Source organism: Halichoerus grypus, chromosome 14 (assembly GCF_964656455.1).
Source record: "Halichoerus grypus chromosome 14, mHalGry1.hap1.1, whole genome shotgun sequence".
Classification (NCBI taxonomy): domain Eukaryota; kingdom Metazoa; phylum Chordata; class Mammalia; order Carnivora; family Phocidae; genus Halichoerus; species Halichoerus grypus.
The window spans coordinates 59380654-59400427 of record NC_135725.1 but is presented as its reverse complement, the minus strand read 5'-3'; the positions used below and the strand labels follow the sequence as shown (position 1 = coordinate 59400427).

The window sequence follows — 19774 nt, the reverse complement described above, 5'->3', positions numbered from 1 at the left end:
CAGGAAAGCACCACTGAATGTTTAACGTAACACACCATAAACTGAAGTCCCTGGGTTTCCACTCCCTATAAAATTAAATTTAATAATGTGTAAGAGTCTAATCGTTTAGAACTTAGAAAACTGTTATAAGCAGAATATTATAAAAAGAGTTCTGAACTGGCCAAGAGTAAAAGTATAACAAACTGGGCATCAGGGGCTTTAAAAAAGTCCGGTGAAACAGGTAGAACAAGAAATGTAGTTGGGTGCCTTGGGCTAAGAGTGTGCAGTGTATTTAAAAATAGATACGAATTTTGTTGGGTGAATTATGCCTATCACAATACGGATCTCTGACCTACATCATTCTCCAGGTCTCCAATCTAATGAAAATGACTTTTAGGTACTGCAAATTCAACATATCCAAATCAGAGATCCTTATCACTGCCTCCGGCCCATCCCCGATGCTTCTTCTGTTTTAGATAGCAGCCCGCCAGCCACCCAGCTGCTTTGAAATAGAAACCTCGTCATTCTCTTCGATCTCGTCTCTGCCATCAAGTTCTGTCCATTCTTTCTCCACATTCTTTTGATTCCATCCTCTTAATTCCCTCTACCACCATCTTTTTTTTTTTTTTTTAAGATTTTATTTATTTATTTGACAGCGAGAGAGGGAATACAAGCAGGGGGAGTGGGAGAGGGAGAAGCAGGATTCCCGCTGAGCAGGGAGCCCGATGCGGGGCTCGATGTGGGGCTCGATCCCAGGACGCTGGGATCATGACCTGAGCCGAAGGCAGACGCTTAACGACTGAGCCACTCAGGTGCCCCCCACGCGCCCCCCACTACCACTATCTTAATTCAGGTCCCGAAATAGGATTCTTAACTGGTCTGCCTTCTTCTAATCCTACCCCCTCTTTCCAACCCATCTTCCACAATTGTAATGAAGCAAGTCTGATCATGTCACTCTCTTGATTTAAAAAATCTCCCAATTTTAATGAGGAGAAAGAAAGCCTGACCTCTTCAGCTTCCAAGACCCTTGCTGATCTGGCCTTACCCCACATCTTAGCTGCATCTTGTTACTTTCCGCCTCCACACATCTATCCTATAACACCATTATGTTTCTCCCTGTTCTTCAACTCACCATGCTTTTTTTTTTTTTAAAGATTTTATTTATTTATTTGACAGAGAGAGACACAGCGAGAGAGGGAACACAAGCAGGGGGAGTGGGAGAGGGAGAAGCAGGCTCCCTGCCGAGCAGGGAGCCCAATGAGGGGCTCCATCCCAGGACCCTGTGATCATGACCTGAGCCGAAGGCAGACGCTTAACGACTGAGCCACCCAGTCGCCCCTCACCATGCTTTTTTACACTTGATCCACTATAAAATCTGAGCAAGAGTGTTGTACTAGTAAGATCATAAGCTTGGTTGCTGGAGGAGGGCAGGTGGGGAAATTGAATCCAAGTGACTTGGACCAGCCATGGAGAAAAGAACTGGGATGGCAGTGACTTTATTTATTTTTTAAAAAGATTTTGTTTCTTTTAAGTAATCTCTACACCCAGCGTGGGGCTGGAACTTAACAACCCTCAGATCAGGAGTCACATGCTCTACTGACTGAGCCAGCCAGGTACCCAGCAATGACTCTTTGATAAGAGATATGATGCCCCCATTTCACTCGATGCTTATTAGACGGTATTTCTTACATACATCATGATTCAAGGAACTATCAGGGAGACAAATATACCTAACAGAATGAACTTCAAGGAATTTATGATCTGATGAGAAAAATAGGACATAAAGAGTAACTTATGTGATCGATTTTCTTATAAAACATCAGATCTATTACTTTACAGTCATAAATATGTACATTCAAAGATAGCAGGTAATTCGGAATAAGTATGAAATGAGTAATCAAGACAAGGGCAAGTGCTACAGGCATTTAGAGGAAGAAGAGATTGTTTTGGGATAGGCTGTTCAAATTAGGTTTTACAACAGAGATAGGACCAGAAGCATGAGTAGCATCTAAGTAGCAGGAGGGATGATAGCCTTCTCATTGTGGGGAATGACACAAAGTGAGGCAGAGAAGATCTGTTCAGGGCAAAAGGATCTGGGTAGGGGAAAATGTTGGTGACAGGAACAGGTCAGGGTGTGATTGTGGGGGACTTTAAATCCAAAGTTGATGTCATAGGCATACCTTACCAGCAGGGAATGGGGAGCTGAAGTTATTCTTAAGCAAAGAAATGACTTAATGAAAGCAGTCCTTTAAGGGGATTCACCAGGCAATAGTGTGCAGGGCAGATTACAAAAGCAAGGGGGCATAGGCTGGAAGAACAAATAGAAACACAGTAATTTAGGTCTAAGATGCCATATTTTCTCAATTCTAAGACACTGTTGACGTAACAGAGTTCATAACAAAAAACTCTACATTAAATGCCTACATTGATTATAAGATAAATCTTGACTTTAGGTGTGAAAATCATAAAAATATAGGCATTTCAGAATTAAGAAAATAACAGGATGAACTAAGGTAGTGATGATAGGAATGGTAGGAACGGGAAGGAAGAGTAGCTGTAAACCCTCCCAAAACAAAACAAAAAACCCAAAACTATTTTGAAGAAGTTGAGACATTGGATGTTAAAAGTCAGAGAGAAGATTAAAATATGACTCAGTGATTTTGAGTCTGCATGAAAGTGGCAAATTGGTACCATTAACAGACGTGGGGAAGTCAAGAGGAAAAAAACTGAACTAAATTTTATATATTGAGTTTGAGGTGAGGAAATATCTAGCAGGCAATTGAGATATGGGCCTAGAACTAGGAAGAAAGATCAGGCTAGTGTATGCATCCAAGGAATTATCTACACAGAAGTCAAAATGGAAGACTTGAGAGTGAATGAAATTCTGAAGAACGGAATATGTAGAGAGGACCAGGGGCAGATATGTAATCCTTAGGAAATACCCACATTTAGAGACAGGAAGCAGGGTAGGGAAGAAAAGCAGAAATGATGTGACGGGTTGGATTAGATGCATTGCAGGGTAGGGGCATGAAAGTCATGAGAAGAGAAAGGTTGAGGCTTATGTTCATGCTTAGGATTTATAGACGTTAATTATGTGTATTTGGATGTCTTTTTTTTTTTTTTTTTTGGAGGGGTGGGGTAGGGCCCAGTGCAGAGCCCAATCTCATGACACTGAGATCATGACCTAAGCCAAAATCAAGAGCTGGATGCTTAACTGACTGAGCCATCCAGGCACCCCATGTATTTGGATGTGTCTTAAGCATTCACAGAGGTTAAGCCCACCAAAGTGCTCCAAAGTAATGTCCATGTGGGACTCCACCTTCATCCTTAGCTTCATGCTGACTACCAGATGTGGGCTATTCCTCAGCTCCAGGGGTTTTGGATCAGTACTTTGGCTGGTTCCTCAGCCTCTATTGAAAAATCATGAAATTTTTCTGAAGGCTTGTTGCTGGTTTTGAGTGCTATTGATCTTAGCTAGGTCCTTTCAAGTCCAAAAGAACATTCTTCTCACATAACTCTTTCATGAGCAGTTATTTAAAACATAATTTTGTTGACCTAACTTTTTATAACAGAGTCAAAGTTAAACTAGTTTTAAATACTTTTCCAGTTCGGGACGCCTGGGTGGCTCAGTCGTTAAGCGTCTGCCTTCGGCTCAGGTCATGACCGTCCGCCTTCGGCTCAGGTCATGATCCCAGGGTCGTGGGATCGAGCCCCGCATCGGGCTCCCTGCTCAGCGGGAAGCCTGCTTCTCCCTCTCCCACTCCCCCTGCTTGTGTTCCCTCTCTCGCTGTGTCTCTCTCTGTCAAATAAATAAATAAAATCTTTAAATAAATAAATAAATAAATAAATAAATACTTTTCCAGTTCTTCTGGTATAGCTGTGCAAATTAAACTTTCTGAACTCCAATTAGTCAGGGATGGCTGAGTTCTCTCTGGCTTACCTCATTTCCCTAGCAGACAGAGAAGAAATACAATTATTTACCGGTTTGAAATATGATACTTTCATAGCTCCTAAAGAAAAATACACTTAAAAATCCCACTAAAGGGCAACCTTTCACAAAAACAAACACATAGTCATTGTATTTATTTGTACTTTTCTTCTGTAATTGGGGGAGCTGGCCTAGGGATGGCTCACCAGCAGAGGTGCTTTAAAAAACTGATTGGCTGACATAATAAACGGATCAGTAATTGAGGCTAGGAAGAGTGATTAAATGGTCCCGAAATATGAATTTCAAAAGGCTTCTTTTCTTGTTATAAATATCTTAATCACTACCTTTGTAAGCATATCTGTCAGTCTCATGCTCTTGCAAACCTGAAGTTGACACATAAAGTTTAGGATGTTACTGAACTATTTTCAGTCAATGTAACCTTAATCCTTACATGCTCTTCCTAAAGGGGAAAGAATTGCTTTCCCATCTATGTCATCATCAGTGCAACCAGAGCAGTTCTGTCTGTTCTGGGGAGGAGCCTATATGACTTGGTTGGGCTCTCAACAATCTGACTTATGCAGTGATATCTGGTTTGTAAGATGTGTTTTATCTTCTTTACATACTCAAGAGGTTCTGGCAATTAAAAGTGTTGTGCCTGAGATATAGAGTGGGGTGAGGGGAACAGTTAACAAGAGGATATTTATTAAACAGAAAAGTCCAGCTTAAGATGGTGATTAGTTGCTCAATTTTTTCCATGTTTTGATTTCTTCACGAAACTGGCGAAGGGCAGGAATGGCAGGTACATGGCACCATCCCTGCCTTCCTCCCACCCTCCCCGAAAAAACACACAGCTGATTTACCACAAGATTTTTTTCCTTTGAACTCAGCCTCAGAGTCATTTTCCACACAGTTCTCTAGGAAGCCACTCCCCATTGGTTGGAGTTGGGAGTTGAAATAATGGGGTTGGGGATTCTTCCTGGTTTACAGTTTTGGTGTTAGTATAATCTGATTGCAAGGAACAGGGCACCTTAAGAAACACAGGATTTTTAAAGGATTCACATGGGTTAAAGTTGTTTAGGATCCAAGGCAAGTCAGGGATTGGACTCTCTCCCTACAGCCCACCCGTCCTACCGTCTGTAGCGTATCTGTTGTGTCTGTGTTTTTGTTCATTTTCCACTTCACTCCCAGCTGGCCAGTCCTCCCTGTATTCCACAGCCTAAATGCTTCAGAGAAGTAGTTTAACATGCTTAATCAATACCGTTGTGTCTATTACTAAGCACAGCTTTGGTGCTAGATCTTTCCATGGGTCATGGATAGGCAGCCCTTGCATAGACAGCCCATAGACACTGGCAATGTTTTCTTTCTTTATTTTAGTGATAGTTATCCAAGTATGTTCACTTCATGAAAATTCAGAATTCAACACATACTTATTATGTGCAGTTGTCTTTGTTACACTTTAATGAAAGTTTATTTTTTAAAAAAGGGCCAAACTGATCTCATTTTCTTTTTTGAAGGCTTTATAAAATTAGTACATCAGGAGACTGTCATAGACATTGTATACCTTGAGTTTATTTTATTTATTTTAATTTTTAAAAATATTTTATTTATTTATTTATGAGAGAGAGAGAGGGATAAGCAGACTCCACGGAGCATGGAGCCCCAAAAAGACCCTACACAGAGCCTGCGGGGTGTGTGTGGGGGTGGCTCATGTGGCTCAATCCCGCGACTCTGAGATCACCACCCCAGAGGAAATCAAGAGTCACTCAACTGACTGAGCCACCCAGTCTCCCCTGTATATCTTGATTTTAAAGGAGATATCTTTAAAAGTCTCTTAAAGACGTTTATATAAGCAATTCAGAGGGATGTGGGCTTGATAACAGAAGAGTTATATGAGTTCTTAACTAGGGGAACAGCATACCCAAAAATTGATGAGCAACCCGAAGATAGGTTTCTATCATAAGAAAGGCTCTGTTTAGTATAAAGAGGAAATTCAGGGTAGTGGCTAAACATGTGGGATCAAAGGCTGGGTTCTTCTGCTTAACAACTGTGTGGCCTTGGGCAACTTTCTCTTTTGTGCTTCAGTCTCCCTATCTATAAATGGGAGTGATAGAATCTATATCTTAAGGTTGTTAGGAGTACTGAGGGTATATAAATAAAGTGTTTAGAATAGTAGAGTACTAATACATGGGTAGACTTTATAGAGAGGCAGAGTACTTTATAATTAAACCACCAAATAAAACAGCAAGATAAGTCCCTATTAGAAGAAATGTTCCTAAAGTGGTCAGATGAACATCTGTCAGGGATGCTTTAGAGAGGTCTCTGCCTTTGATGAAAAGGTTGGGTTAGATGATCTTTTAAGATTTAGGATTCTCTGATATCCCAATTATGCCACAAATGTTTGAAGTTGTAATTCTGCTTATGGAGTAATCTATAGAAAATTTGATTTTATTACATTATAAAGCCATAAGTACTTTTTTGCAACTTCTAGAGCTCTCAGATTAAAGCCAAAGGAAACCAAACCAAACATACAAAACATAATGACTTGGGAAGATTTTTGATATGTTAATTCACACTGTTGAATAGCAAAGTAACAGAGATCTGGAAATGTAATATTACCTATAGAAATGTGATCCGAAAAAGCCAAAAGAAAATGCCTCCTAGAGCTCCTTGTTGCAACGTCATCTCAAGAGAACATAGAGAAAAATTCTAAAAAAGAAGGTCATTGCATTAATTTCATTTTCATTTCAAGGTTAAATGATTCCATGAACACAGAACTACTCGAACCATATACAGAAATACGAAGTTTTCAATATTGGTCAAATAAACATAAAATCTACAAGTGGCTTAATAAAGTGCACAAATTCTCAAAATTCTATTATCTTTATTAAAAGTATTTGTATTTCTTTTTTTTTTTTTTAAAGATTTTATTTATTTATTTGACAGAGAGAGACACAGCGAGAGAGGGAACACAAGCAGGGGGAGTGGGAGAGGGAGAAGCAGGCTTCCCGCGGAGCAGGGAGCCCGATGCGGGGCTCGATCCCAGGACCCTGGGATCATGACCTGAGCCGAAGGCAGACGCTTAACGACTGAGCCACCTAGGTGCCCCAAAAGTATTTGTATTTCTAGTTACATTTTTTCCTAGTTATAATCTTAAGCATTAGGTATTTAAAAAATATATAGTACTTGTACATAAAAAAGTACAGATATCTTAAGTGTACAATTTGAATTCTAATAAACTAACCATACCCATGTAATAAGCACCTAGATTTTTAAAAAACTGAACATTAATACTGTTTTTAAAATTAATTTTTCTTAACTTTTAAGAGAAAAAAATTGGTGTTCTTTTCTGGATATTTGGTGGTATGGCATGTAACTTTATTATTTTTTTAAAGATTTTATTTTGAAGTTAAGTAATCTCTACACCCAGTGTGGGGCTCCAGCTCACAACCCCGAGATCAAGAGTCACAAGCTCCATCAACTGAGCCAGCCAGGCACCCCTAGCATGTAACTTTAAAAGCAATATAACCATCTTGAACATTTCCTGGGAGTTTCGATACCACTTGTAGTAGGCAAAATAGCTCCCCAGAGAGAGCCATGTCTTAATCCCTAGAATTTGTGAATGTTTACTTATATAGCAAAAGAGACTTTGTAGATGTGATTAAACTAAGGATTTTGAGATGGGAAGTTTATCCTGGACTAAGTGGACCCAATGTAATCACAAGGGTCTTTTTAAGTGAAAGAGGAGAAGAGTCACAAGAGATGTGACAAGGAAAGCAGAGGTCAGAGGAGCCACAAACAAAGGAATGAGGGTAGCCTGTAGCCAAGGGAAGGCAGACCCAATGATACCTTAAAAAAAAACCAAACTGACATATATTTGACATAAAACATTGTACGTTAGTTTCAAGTGTACAACATTATTATTATTATTTTTAAAGATTTTATTTGTTTATTTGACAGAGAGAGACACAGTGAGAGAGGGAACACAAGCAGGGAGAGTGGGTGAGGGAGAAGCAGGCTTCCTGCCGAGCAGGGAGCCCGATGTGGGGCTCGATCCCAGGACCCTGTGATCATGACCTGAGCCGAAGGCAGACGCTTAACGACTGAGCCACCCAGGCACCCCAAGTGTACAACATTATTTGATATATGTATATATTGTGAAGTGATCACCATTATGTTTAGCTAACATCCATCACCACACAGTTACAATTTTCTTTTCTTATGATGATACTGACATTGTTACTTAGATTTTAGCCGGGTGAAACCCATTTCAGACTCCTGGCCTCTAGAACTGTAAGATAATACATTTGTTTTTAGCCACTAGGTTTGAGGTAATTTGTTATAGCAGCCATAGAAAACTAATACAGTCTCTTGTGAATCTGTGTCCAGATTCGTATATCTTATTGTTCACTTAATAGCTTTATATAGCTACTTCATAGGCATCTCAAACATATCCCAAATTAAAACTTTACTTTTAACTCCCCAAACCTGGTCACTCCCTCAGCTTTTCTCTCATCTTGGTAAATGGCACCAGTCGCCCAATTACTAATGCCAGACACCTGGACGTCATCCTTGTTTCCTTCCTTTTCTGTCAGTCCCTCATACCTAATCCGTAATTTTCAAATCTGTGTCCAAACTCAATCTCGTATCATCCATTTGAGTTCCACTGCCACCATTTTTTTTACAATTAATTTTATTCTCTTTAATATGGAATATGTGCATGTACTACAAAATACAAACGATATTATAAATCGGTATTCGGTGGAAAAGTCCATCTCCTTCCAGCCCTGTCAATCAGTGGGACCAGTTTTCTATGTATGCTTGCAGACTATTTTTTTTCATTGCCACCATTCTTTCAGTGCCAATCCATTCTCCACATACTAGCCCAAGTAATATTTTAAAAAATCTGTTAGCACTTCCTTACACAAATTCTCTTAAAGTCTGTCCTTTTGTGGCTAATATGACCTTTTAGTAGCTCCAAGCTAGTTGCAGGGGAACTGCTTCTTCATAAGCACTCTGCAAATTACAGCTTCATCATTAATTGAAATACATGAAATGCAAAAGTTTTATTGGATTTGAAATTCGCTTTACAGCAAGAACGCTGGATGAGTTGTTAAATAGTTTCACCTGTGGTAAATTATTTAATGGCTGTAAAAAATGTTTTAATGTTTTGTAACACCAACTCATTCGAAGTTTGTCATTGGTGACTCGGTGATTTGAAAAGATCATTAAAAAGTCTTTATCAGGCGCCGTGGGAGCCCTCTTCCGCCACCTTTTCTGCGGCTGCCGAGTTCCCCTTTGGACATCCCCGGGCCCGGACTGGTGGGAGGTTCCCTAAAGGGGAGACCTAGGTGGAGCGCCTTATGATCAGCTGCTATCTGCCTTGTTTGGATCATTATCAACACTCCGTCAGTCTTCTAGCAGACATGGTCCTGGAGTGGCGAGGCTTTATCTCAAGAGATGGCTCTGGGGCGGACCGGCTGCGCGACAGTATTGTTTTGGTTAGGGCCTACGAAATGCCTGAGGGAACAGAAGGCGTAATTCTCCCTTGGGTGCAAGGCCAAAACAACTACCACGTGAGAGGACCGGGGTTCCCCAGCGTGCGTGCGGCAGCGGAGGAAAACGCGTCGGGGCGGTGAGCACTCACTTGCCGGCCCGCCACGACAACGGAAGACACTTCGCACCCCTCACCCGGCCCCTTCCAGAAACCGTTTGGCAAGAGGGTGGGGCCCGGGCGGCCGCAGCCAATCACAGGGTCGCTCTCAGGTTACGTAAGGGCGCGTTCGCCGATTCGGTGCTGGGGGTAGGCGTGCGGGGGCGTGCGGGGCTGGGGTCGAGACGAGAGTCCTCTACGCGCGTGGCCGACTTGCGGAAGCTACGGGGGCGGACTTGTGCGCGCCCGCCTTCTGGTGCTGCGTTCAGCTCTCGCCCGCGAGGCGCTGCGGCGGCGTGGGAGGGAGCTGCGCGCCAGTGTCTGGTGAGAGCCCCGCGTCGGCCGGGACTCAGGGGACGGGCCGGGGAGAGCATCCTCCGGGCCCCCACGGCCTCCTTTGACCCCTGCCTCGTGGCCTCCGCGGTCTGGCGGAGGCCTCGGACCTCCCCGTGTCCCCAGGCCCGCACAAGACCCGGGCCTCGCCTTGTCTTCCGCAGGCCTACGTGCCAGGGCCCCTCTGTATTCCCGTCACGGGCTCCGTCTTGTGGCCCATGGAGCAGACAGGTTCATTGCGGGCCCAGGGCGAGTAGCCGGCCGCCCGGAATGACTCCAACCCAGGGGCAGTGCTGTCCGGTAAGGAAGCAGGCTGTCCCTGGGAGATAGTGAGGGTTCTGTTACGGAGGTGTGCAAAGGAAGGCGGCGAGCTCCTTGACAGACAAGTTGTCCTGGGGTGTAAAGGGTTGAACTAAAAGATGATATTGAAGATCTGCGCCCAGTCCTGACTACGTTCTGAGTCTGTGCTTCCTTAGAAGTTTGATAGGCGTTTATTTTTTCGCCCAAATCTGAGCACACCCGTTAAATTGTTAGAGCACGATAAAATATTGTCTTCTCTGAAAGAGAGGAGGGGTGCAGTTTAGCAGCTATAGAGGTTCTGGAAGAAGCCAAAGCAAATTACAGCTCAGGAATAGGTTTCTGAATTTCAGGCCGTTTTTATATAGCCCCTTCTTCTTAATCCTGAGTCTCATCCCCGCTGCACGGAGGGAAGAGTGATCTATCATGTTCTTTTCATTGCTATGGGGCCTGGCAGGAGCTGGCACAAAGGTCCATGGATGTTAATGATCGGATACTAGGCAAACACTGGATGTGGCAGTATCCTGCGTGCTGGGTTTGATTTTTGGTTCTGGCAATTATTAAATGTGATGTGGGGAAGTAAATTATTTTGGCTGTACCTCAGTGTCCCCCTCTGTAAAATGGGGCTAGTGAGAGGGCTGTCAGGATGAGATGGTTAATGCTTATGAAGCTCTTAACACAGTGCGTAGCACCTCAGAAATACCTCTCAAATGTTTGCTGTTACTGTTTCCTCTGCTCAGTGATTGCTTGAGCCAAATGTTTGTGAGTCTTTTTCCACAATTGAGTGGAATATCATTCTGGAAAGTGTTGAATACCTTTTGTCAGTATTTAAAATGGTCAGTCTTGAGAGAATGCAGGAAGTGGTCTTTAAGAATTGGGTTTCTCAGAGATTGCCAGTGAATTCAAGATGAAAGCATACTTCTCTGGCATTTATCTGTATTTTAGTTACAATTTTGGAATTGATAGGTGAAATGGGGGCAAATATCCAATCCCTCCTGACTTTCTGAGCTTTAGGCTTGAGGGGACTATGGACAACATACCTACTTCATGATAACCTGTTTAAAAGAGTTCTTGTTTTTAAGAATGAAAATTTCAAATGTGCTTAAAAGGACAGAAGACAGTATGACACCTTGTACCAGTCACCAAGATTTAACACATATTAATATGTTACCATGTTTGTTTCACATTTCTGCTTATGGTATGATTTTTTAAAAAATAAATGTTAGCTAAAGCCTGAAAAGCCCCATTTTTCTTTTCCTTCCCTCCCTCTCCAAAGGTAACTACTTTCCTGAGTTGGCGTGGAACTTTAGATCAATAAACAACATACAGTAATGTTTTATACATTTTAAAAAACTTACAAAAAATGGTACCCTACTGTAACAACTTTTTAGAATTTGCTGTTTTCCTCTAATGTTCTGTTTCTGAGATTTATTAATATAGACAAATACATAGTCCATACATTTTAATTGCTGTCTGGTATTCCATCATGTAAAGAATCGAGTTTTATATTGTTTGCTTTACATTGTACTTTATGCAACTTAAATTTGTCCTATTACAGTTTAAATCCATTTTGTCACTCATTATTTTGCCATTTATTCATTCTATACTGGTCATGAGGACTCTGATCATAGTTCTCAGTATAAAAATGTATCTTTGGGTATGACCTCTTATCCAGAGCAAATAGTAATGTATACTGGGCTGAGAAAAAAATTTATTAATTTTGTTTCCGGGGATTCTATTTGGAAAAGTGAACTAGTTAAGATCTATTATGTGGCCTGGTGTCAGGTACTAGGTTTAAGGTTTCTAAAAATTAGAGACAGGGTCTTTCTCAGTTCTGTGTCTCAGCTTTCTTTATAGTGCTCTGCACAGAGTAGATACTAAATGTTTGTGACATTGATTATTTTTACTTCTGGGTCTCTCATAACCCTTCATATATTTAAAGAGATGGCCAGCAATTTTCAAAACTTTGCACTTTTAGTTTTGATATTTCCAGTGACTTTAGACTTTCCCATTTTCCCATTCAATTCAGAAACATAATTAAAAGCATTTTGAAAAGCAAGGTATGCAACATCAGTTTGTAGAATGTTATCAGTTGTATAATATATGCTGTATGTATTTATAAGCAAATACATCTGTATTTATATATGCATGGTTTACCTATAAAAGTATAGATGAGAAACTAGTAACTCATAGCTTCCAGGGAGAAGTATGTGGCTGGGGAACACAGATGAGAAGACTGTTTGCTATATAGCCTCTTGTGATTTCTCAGTTTTAAACCATGCGAAAGTACTCCCTAAGAAAAAGTTAAAATTATTTTAAAAAACCCCAAACTTCTCTCCTTAAAGAGGCATTTTACCATATTTTAAAGACTTAAGTTCTTTCCTGAAAAAAACTTTGGTCTTAGTAACATTTTTGCCTTTTCATAGTTGGTTTATTTGGCTAGCTTACTCTGTTTTGGTAGAATAACCTTTGAGTTACTTGGTAAATACTAAACATTTTAGTATTGCGAGGCAGAGTTTATGTTCTTTTAAAATAAAAACAAATTGACCAACCATGAATGATTTGCCTCACCCAGCAAGTTGAATATCACCAACAATTTATTCAGCTCAAATTTAATGATCAGTGAAGGAAGGATTATTTATAAGAACATTTAAGACAACCATTTTTGGAAAAATATTTTTGTCTTTAATGATTAGGGAGTGCTTAGATCTAATGAATACAACTCTCTTGACAGAATGCCTATATCATTATATCATAAATGCTTTCTGTTGGGTGGAACTAGCTTTTACTGGAGATTGTTGAGTTCAGAATGGGCCTAATGATGGGGCAGTTTGTGTACTCACAGAAGTTTGAGCCTAATAGAGATGAGATGGCAGCCGATGAGATTTCCAGTGGGTTTAAGAGTTTACACTGATCTAAAGGGCAGCTCCCCTTCTACTGGCATCCTTACTCAAGCTTCTTTGTATTCCTGATTGCAAATTCTAAATATTGACACACTTCCTGAAGCAAAAGCATTGAATCCGTGAGGTGGAATTTTATATTGATATAGAGAAGTTTAAATGCTCCATAAAACATCTCTTATCCCTTGCCCCTGATTTTTACTTTGAATGGAGGGTATAGATGGCGGGAGGGAGGGCGGGCGTGGGCAGAGAAGTTGAGCAAAAGTATGTATGTGTTTGGTAGGGCCATAGTGCTCAGAGGAAGGTAGCAGCTAAAAGGGGTGAGGTGAAGAGGAACTGAAGTTTATGTAGAGGTTTTAACAAAGCGGCAACACTTAGACTGAGTTTTGAAGATGAGGAGGAGCCCAGGCCAGAGGGAAAGGAAGTTTTACCTAGAGGTGCATACGTCTAGAGAGGCACAGAGATTTGGAGACTCACTGGTTGAACGCAGGTACTTGGTATGGCTTTGGCACAGAGTAAGGGTAATTGTAGGTCAAGGAGAAGTGGTTGGAAAGATGGGGTAGGTCCAGATCAGAATTTGGACTTTATTCATAGGTTGTGTATTCTGTTGAGCATGATAATCAAATTTGTGAACTTTGGAAAGATCACTCTGAAAGTCTGTGGGAGGCAGGGCAAGACTAGAGACAGGCAAACTACTTTGGCAGTTGTTAACAATGGTTCAGACCTAAAATGAGAGGTTAGACTAGGGGGTGTCCTGGTGGGGATAAAGAGGAGGAGCTAGATTTGAAAGATATTCAGGAGGTGGAGGGGCGCCTGGGTGGCTCAGTCAGTTAAGCGTCTGACTCCATCTCAGCTCTGGTCTTGATCTCAGGGTTGTGAGTTCAAGCCCTGCATTGGGCTCCACACTGGGCATGGAACCTACTTAAAAAAAAAAAATTCAGGAGGAGGAATTGACAGGGTTTAGGAGGTACAGAGTAAGGGACGGAGAAGACACGGATGTTAAGGGTCAAGGCATTTGGATGAATGGAAATTCATAACTGAGTTAGAGAACAAGGAAGGAGGAACAGAAATGAGGAAAAAAATAAGTTCGGTTTGGGCCATTGACTTTAAGGTGTGTATGGGTCAGGAGATACCTGGTAGGCATTTGGAATTGTCAGAAGTTTGTAGGCACTGGCTATAGGGACTCATGAGGCCTTGAAGGTAGGGTTTTTTATTTTACCTTTCTCTTCTTCAACACTAATCACAGTGCTTTGTATATAGTGGGTGTTTAGTGTGAGGGTGAATAGATCTTATCCCTTATAAGATGTGATCTTGAATCTTGGGGAAGTAATTTCCTCTCTCAAGACATGTGTTTCCCTTTCTGTAAGAGAAGGAGTTGAACTAGATCAGTTGTTTTCAGTAGTCTGGTATGTTGGGATCAGTTGTGAGGTATGGTGAGTAATTTCTAACTAATAAAGAGCTGATGTTTGCTTGCCTTTTAAATGGGAGCTGATCTATGTCACTGTTTCTTAATTGCATTCCAGTGTGTTTTCTTAAGTGTGAGAGAAAGGGGTGGAATTAGTTGGCAGGAATTTCCTAGCTCTGGATATACCAGTGGGTGTGTCACATAGCAGCAGGGGTGGAAAAAAAGGTTAAGAAGCACTGTATTAAATGGTGGTTAAAAGGCTTAGAACTAGGGGCGCCTGCGTGGCTCAGTTGTTAAGCATCTGCCTTCGGCTTAGGTCATGATCCCGGGGTCCTCGGATCGCATCGCGCTCCCTGCTCGGCAGGAAGCCTGCTTCTCCCTCTCCCACTCCCCCTGCTTGTGTTCCCTCTCTCGCAGTGTCTCTCTCTGTCAAATAAATAAAATCTTAAAAAAAAAAAAAAAAAGGCTTTAGAAAATTCTGTGTTTATGTCTAGGACATATCATTCTGTTGATAAATAATTTTTATTTTTGCAACTTTAGGAACTCTATTTTAATAACCTCTCAAAACAAAAGAAACAAGTCATGGAGAAGAATGGGAATAACAGAAAGCTTCGGGTTTGCGTTGCTACTTGCAACCGTGCTGATTATTCTAAACTTGCCCCGATCATGTTTGGCATTAAAATGGAACCTGAGTTCTTTGAACTTGATGTGGTGGTACTTGGCTCTCACCTGATAGATGACTACGGGTAAGATGAAAGCATTTTCTTACGATATTCTTCATTGCAACATGGTGTACTAGAGAGAGCTTGGATCTTGTGGCCATGTGGACCTATCTTCAAATCCCGGTTCTCCCTCTTAGTTTTTATATGGCCTTGGAGAAGTTGCATCTTCAGGTTCCTCAGTTATAAAATGGAGTGAAAACCTACGGTGTAGGTTACTGTGAAGAATGGAGGCAGTGATAGAAAGTGGCCATCGCAGTGTAGCTGCTTAATAGGTGCTTGATAAATGATAGCTATAAATATTTTTATTATTACTTGTTACATTCAGGAGAAATGCCACTTATAAATATATGTTGTGTGACTCTAATAATGTAACTTCCTGTAATATGTTTTGTGAGTTGTAATGGTACTACTTTCTTAAAACTCGTGTATAGATTGACAGCATATAAAGTAGTAGATATGAAACAAGATTTTAAAAATCTAATTTACAAGATAAATTTGAATGTTATATTGCCATTGGTATTTATTTTGGTGTTTGTCATTAGGTTTGTTATTGGTCACAGTCTAAATTTGAAAAATGAAAGTTGGGAAATCTTTGAGGGAAGAGAATGTCTAAACCAAAGATGAACATTCATTTTGTTCTGGGTAATAAAGTGGCATTTAGTGCACTCTTGTGGCCTAAAAACATAATGCAGCTTCCAAAGATGGTCAGTAATACCATATTATATATGAAAGAAGCTTGTGTTAAAATTGCCTTTTCAGACTATTCTGTAAAAGCAAGGCAATAACAATAACAAAAGCAAACAAAAACCTTCCTCTAAAAACCAGTTTTCTCTAAGAAAATACTTAAAGGGTAGAGGAGAAACTGATGCATAGCTCAAAAATCCATAGGTTTTAAAAATATGAAATGAATTCTAGCTATCTAAGAAAATCCACTGGGTTTTCTTACATAGGACAAAGTAGAAGAAAAATTTTAGCTAGAGCCTGAAATGAAGTGTAAGTGTGTTCTTTTACTTCTTTGAGAAAAGTTTGATGGGAAGATTAGTAGGACAGAGGCTCTCAAGGAAATTGTGTTGCATTTTCCTGTCTGCCACAGTAAGTAAGAGTGGAAAGGCAGTATTTGTCTCGTGAGACTGTTAAATAGGACACTTGACTGGTACTTAATGGAAAAGTCATGTAAAGTACATTCTAACATAAGTTGGTTGCTACTGGGAGAGGAACTGGATGACTGGGAGACAAAAGTGAGAGGGTAGCCTTTTCACTAGAGAACCTTTTGTATCTTAAATTTTAAACCATGTGAATGTATTATCTGTATTTCAAAGACATTAAAACAAAAAAATAAGCTACCCTCTATTTCAACTACTTGTATACTTAAAAAAAAAAAAACAGCATTTTTATACTCTTTAAGAACTGGGTGAAAGAGGAAATCAAATAAGTAACAACAGATTAGTTAGAAATTCATTTGTTCTTTTATTTCATGTGAGTACGTGATACAAAATATTAAAACATTTTAGAGTAGTTTTAGGTCTACAGCAAATTTGAGCAGAAGGTCCCGGGGTTACCCTGTATACCTCTCTGCCTCCACACATGCCTAGTATCCCCCATTATCAGTGTTAGCCCTCCACCTCCAGGGGTACATTTCTTTACGTTACATTTTGAGAGAGCATGCGCATACACGCGAATGTGGGGAGGGGGGCAGAGGGAATCCTAAGCAGGCTCCACACGCAACGTGGAGCCCAGTGCGGAGCTTGATCTCATGACCCCGAGATCATACCTGAGCTGAAATCAAGAGTCTGATGCTTAACCGACTGAGCCACCCAGGCACCCACCCAGGTGGTGTAAATTCTGTATGTTTGGACAAATGTATAATGACTCGTATCTACCATTATAGTGTCAGAATTGTTTCACTGCCCTAAAAATGTGTTCTATAACTATCTCCATAGATTTTACCATCTCTGTAGATTTGCCTTTTCCAGAATGTCATGTAGTTGGAATCATATAGTATGTAGCCACTTCAGATTGGTTTCTTTCACTTAGTAATATGCATTTAAGTCTCCATGTTTCCATGGCTTGATAGTCCTTTTATTTTTTTTATTTTATTTTTTATAATTTATTTATTTGAGAGAGAGTGGGAGAGAGAGAGAACAAGAGCAGGGGGGAGGAGCAGAGGGAGAGGCAGACTCTCTGCCAAGCAGGGGGTCGGATGCGGGACTCGATCCCAGGACCCTGGGATCATGACCCGAGCTGAAGGTAGACGATTAACCGACTGAGCCACCCAGGCGCCCTTGATAGTCCTTTTTAGCACTGAATAATCCATTTTCTGGATTTACCATAGTTTACTTATTCATTCATCTACTCGGGTATTTTAGTTACTTCCAAGTTTAGGCATTTATGAATAAAGCTGCTGCAAATATCCGTTTTTCAGTTTTGTGTGGACATAAGTTTTTTAGCTCCTTTGGGAAATACCAAGGAGCCTGATTGCTGGCTTGTGTGGTAAGAATATGTTTAATTTTATAAGAAACCACTGAGCTGTCTTCCAAAGTGGCTGTATCATTTTGTATTCAGGCCATCAATGAGTGAGTGTACCTGTTGCTCCACTGTGCTTGTCAGCATTTGGTGATATCAGTGTTCTGCTTTTGGCCATTCTAATAGGTGTGTAGCAGTATCTGTTTTAATTTGCATTTCCATGATGACATATGATGTGGAGCATCTTTTCATATGCTTATCTGCCAATTTTACATTATCTTTGGTGAGGTGTCTGTTAAGGTCTTTAAGGTCTTTAGTTCATTTTTAAGTCAGATTGTTTAAAAAAATTTTTTTTAATAAAATATAAAAAGGGGTGCCTGGGTGGCTCAATTAAGCGTCTGACTCTTAATTTTGGATTAGGTCATGATCTCAGGGTCATGAGATCGAGTCCCATGTCAGGGTCTGTGCTGGGCGTGGAGTCTGCTTGAGATTCTCCCTCTCCCTCTACAGCACCCCCCCCCAATCGTGCACAAGCGGATGTGTACTCTTTAAAAAAAAAAAAAAAAAAGTTGTTTTACTGTTGAGGTCTAAGCCCATGGACCAAACAAATTCTAAGGGAAATTAGAAAAATCTTTTGAACTGAATAATAAATATTATAGTATATCAAAATTTGTGGGTATAGATGAAGGAATGCTTGGAGGAAAAAATACTTCGGGTGAAAAGGAGTTTAGAGGGGCTCCTGGGTGGCTCAGATGGTTAAGCATCTGCCTTCGGCTCAGGTCATGATCCTGGGATTGAGGGATCCAGGGTCCTGGGATTGAGCCCCACATCGGGCTTCCTGCTCAGCGGGGAGTCTGCTTCTCCCTCTCCCTCTATCTACTGCTCCCCCTGCTTGTAATCTCTCACCCTTTCTGTCAAATAAATAAATAAAATCTTTAAAAAAAAAAAAAAAAGAAAAGGAGTTTAGAGAGGCACCTGGGTGGGTCAGTCAGTTAAGTGTTTGGTGTTTGAGGTTGTCCTTGGGCTCAGGCAGCCCCACATCGGGCTTTCTGCTCAATGGAGCCTGCTTCTCCCTCTCTCTCTCTGCCTGCTGCTCCCCCTGCTTGTGCTCACACTCTCTCTGTCAAATAAATAAATCTTAAAAAAGTTTAGTTAGTGGTCTGTTTTCACTTTATTAAGCAAGAACAGGATGAGAAAACCCCTAAGTAAGTAGAAGGTAGGAAATGATGAAGAATGGAAATCAATGAAACAAAAGTAGATTAAGCAATAGAGAATTATGCTTAAAAATATTAAGTTGACAAATTCCTAACAGAGCCTAAGAAAAAGAGAACACAGATTACCAATACAAGATGGCAAAGAAGATATCACTACTGATCTGATAGCCATTAAAAGAATAAAAGAATATTAGGCCAACAAAGTTGGCAATCAATTTATATAAACTGGACAAAATCCTTGAAAAAACACTGCTTACCAAAATAACACAGAAGAAATAGAAAATATCTATAGCCCTGTATCAAAGAAATTGAATTCATTATCAAACACTTCCTATAAAAATTTCCCATAAAAGCGATGTTGTCATTTATGAGTTCTATCAAACATTTAAGCAAGAAATAACATCAATCTTTTCAAGTTCTTAATTTTAATTCCTGTACAGTTAAAATACAGGATCATATTAGTTTCACAATATAGTGATTCAACAATTCTTTACTCAGAGCTTGTTATAAGTATACTCTTTACTCCCCATGACCTATTCCCACCCCCCTTAACCATCAGTTTGTTTTTTACAGTTAAGAGTCTGCTTCTTGGGGTGCCTGGGTGGCACAGTTGGTTAAGCTTCTCACTCTTGGATTTGGCTCAGATTGTGATCTCAGGGTCATGAGGTCGAGTCCTATGTCGGGCTCCACACTCAGTGCAGAGTCTGCTTGAGTTTCTCTCTCCCTCTCCTGCTACCCCTCCCCCAATTCTCTCTCATCTCTCTCTCTAAAATAAATCTTTAAAAAAAAAAAAAAGTATGCTTCTTGGTTTGTCTCTCTTTTTTTCCCTTTGTTTGGAAATAACACCAATCTTACATAGACTCTTTTAGAAAATAGAGGAGCA

General features: G+C 40.5%; 1 protein-coding gene across 6 annotated transcripts in view; it reads left to right on the top strand.

Moving 5' to 3' along the window:
• Nucleotides 1-19774, top strand: part of GNE (glucosamine (UDP-N-acetyl)-2-epimerase/N-acetylmannosamine kinase) — a 45933-nt gene that overhangs the window by 2547 nt on the left and 23612 nt on the right. For 2 of the 6 annotated variants that reach the window (XM_036076124.2, XM_078061452.1), the window contains exon 2: nt 15033-15238. In XM_036076124.2, coding sequence (XP_035932017.2) covers nt 15033-15238 — 206 coding nt within the window. Of the gene's footprint in view, nt 1-9562; nt 9671-9748; nt 9882-9949; nt 10191-15032; nt 15239-19774 lie in introns of those variants that run through there. The other 4 variants (XM_078061453.1, XM_036076128.2, XM_036076123.2 and 1 more) reach the window with 4 other exon arrangements.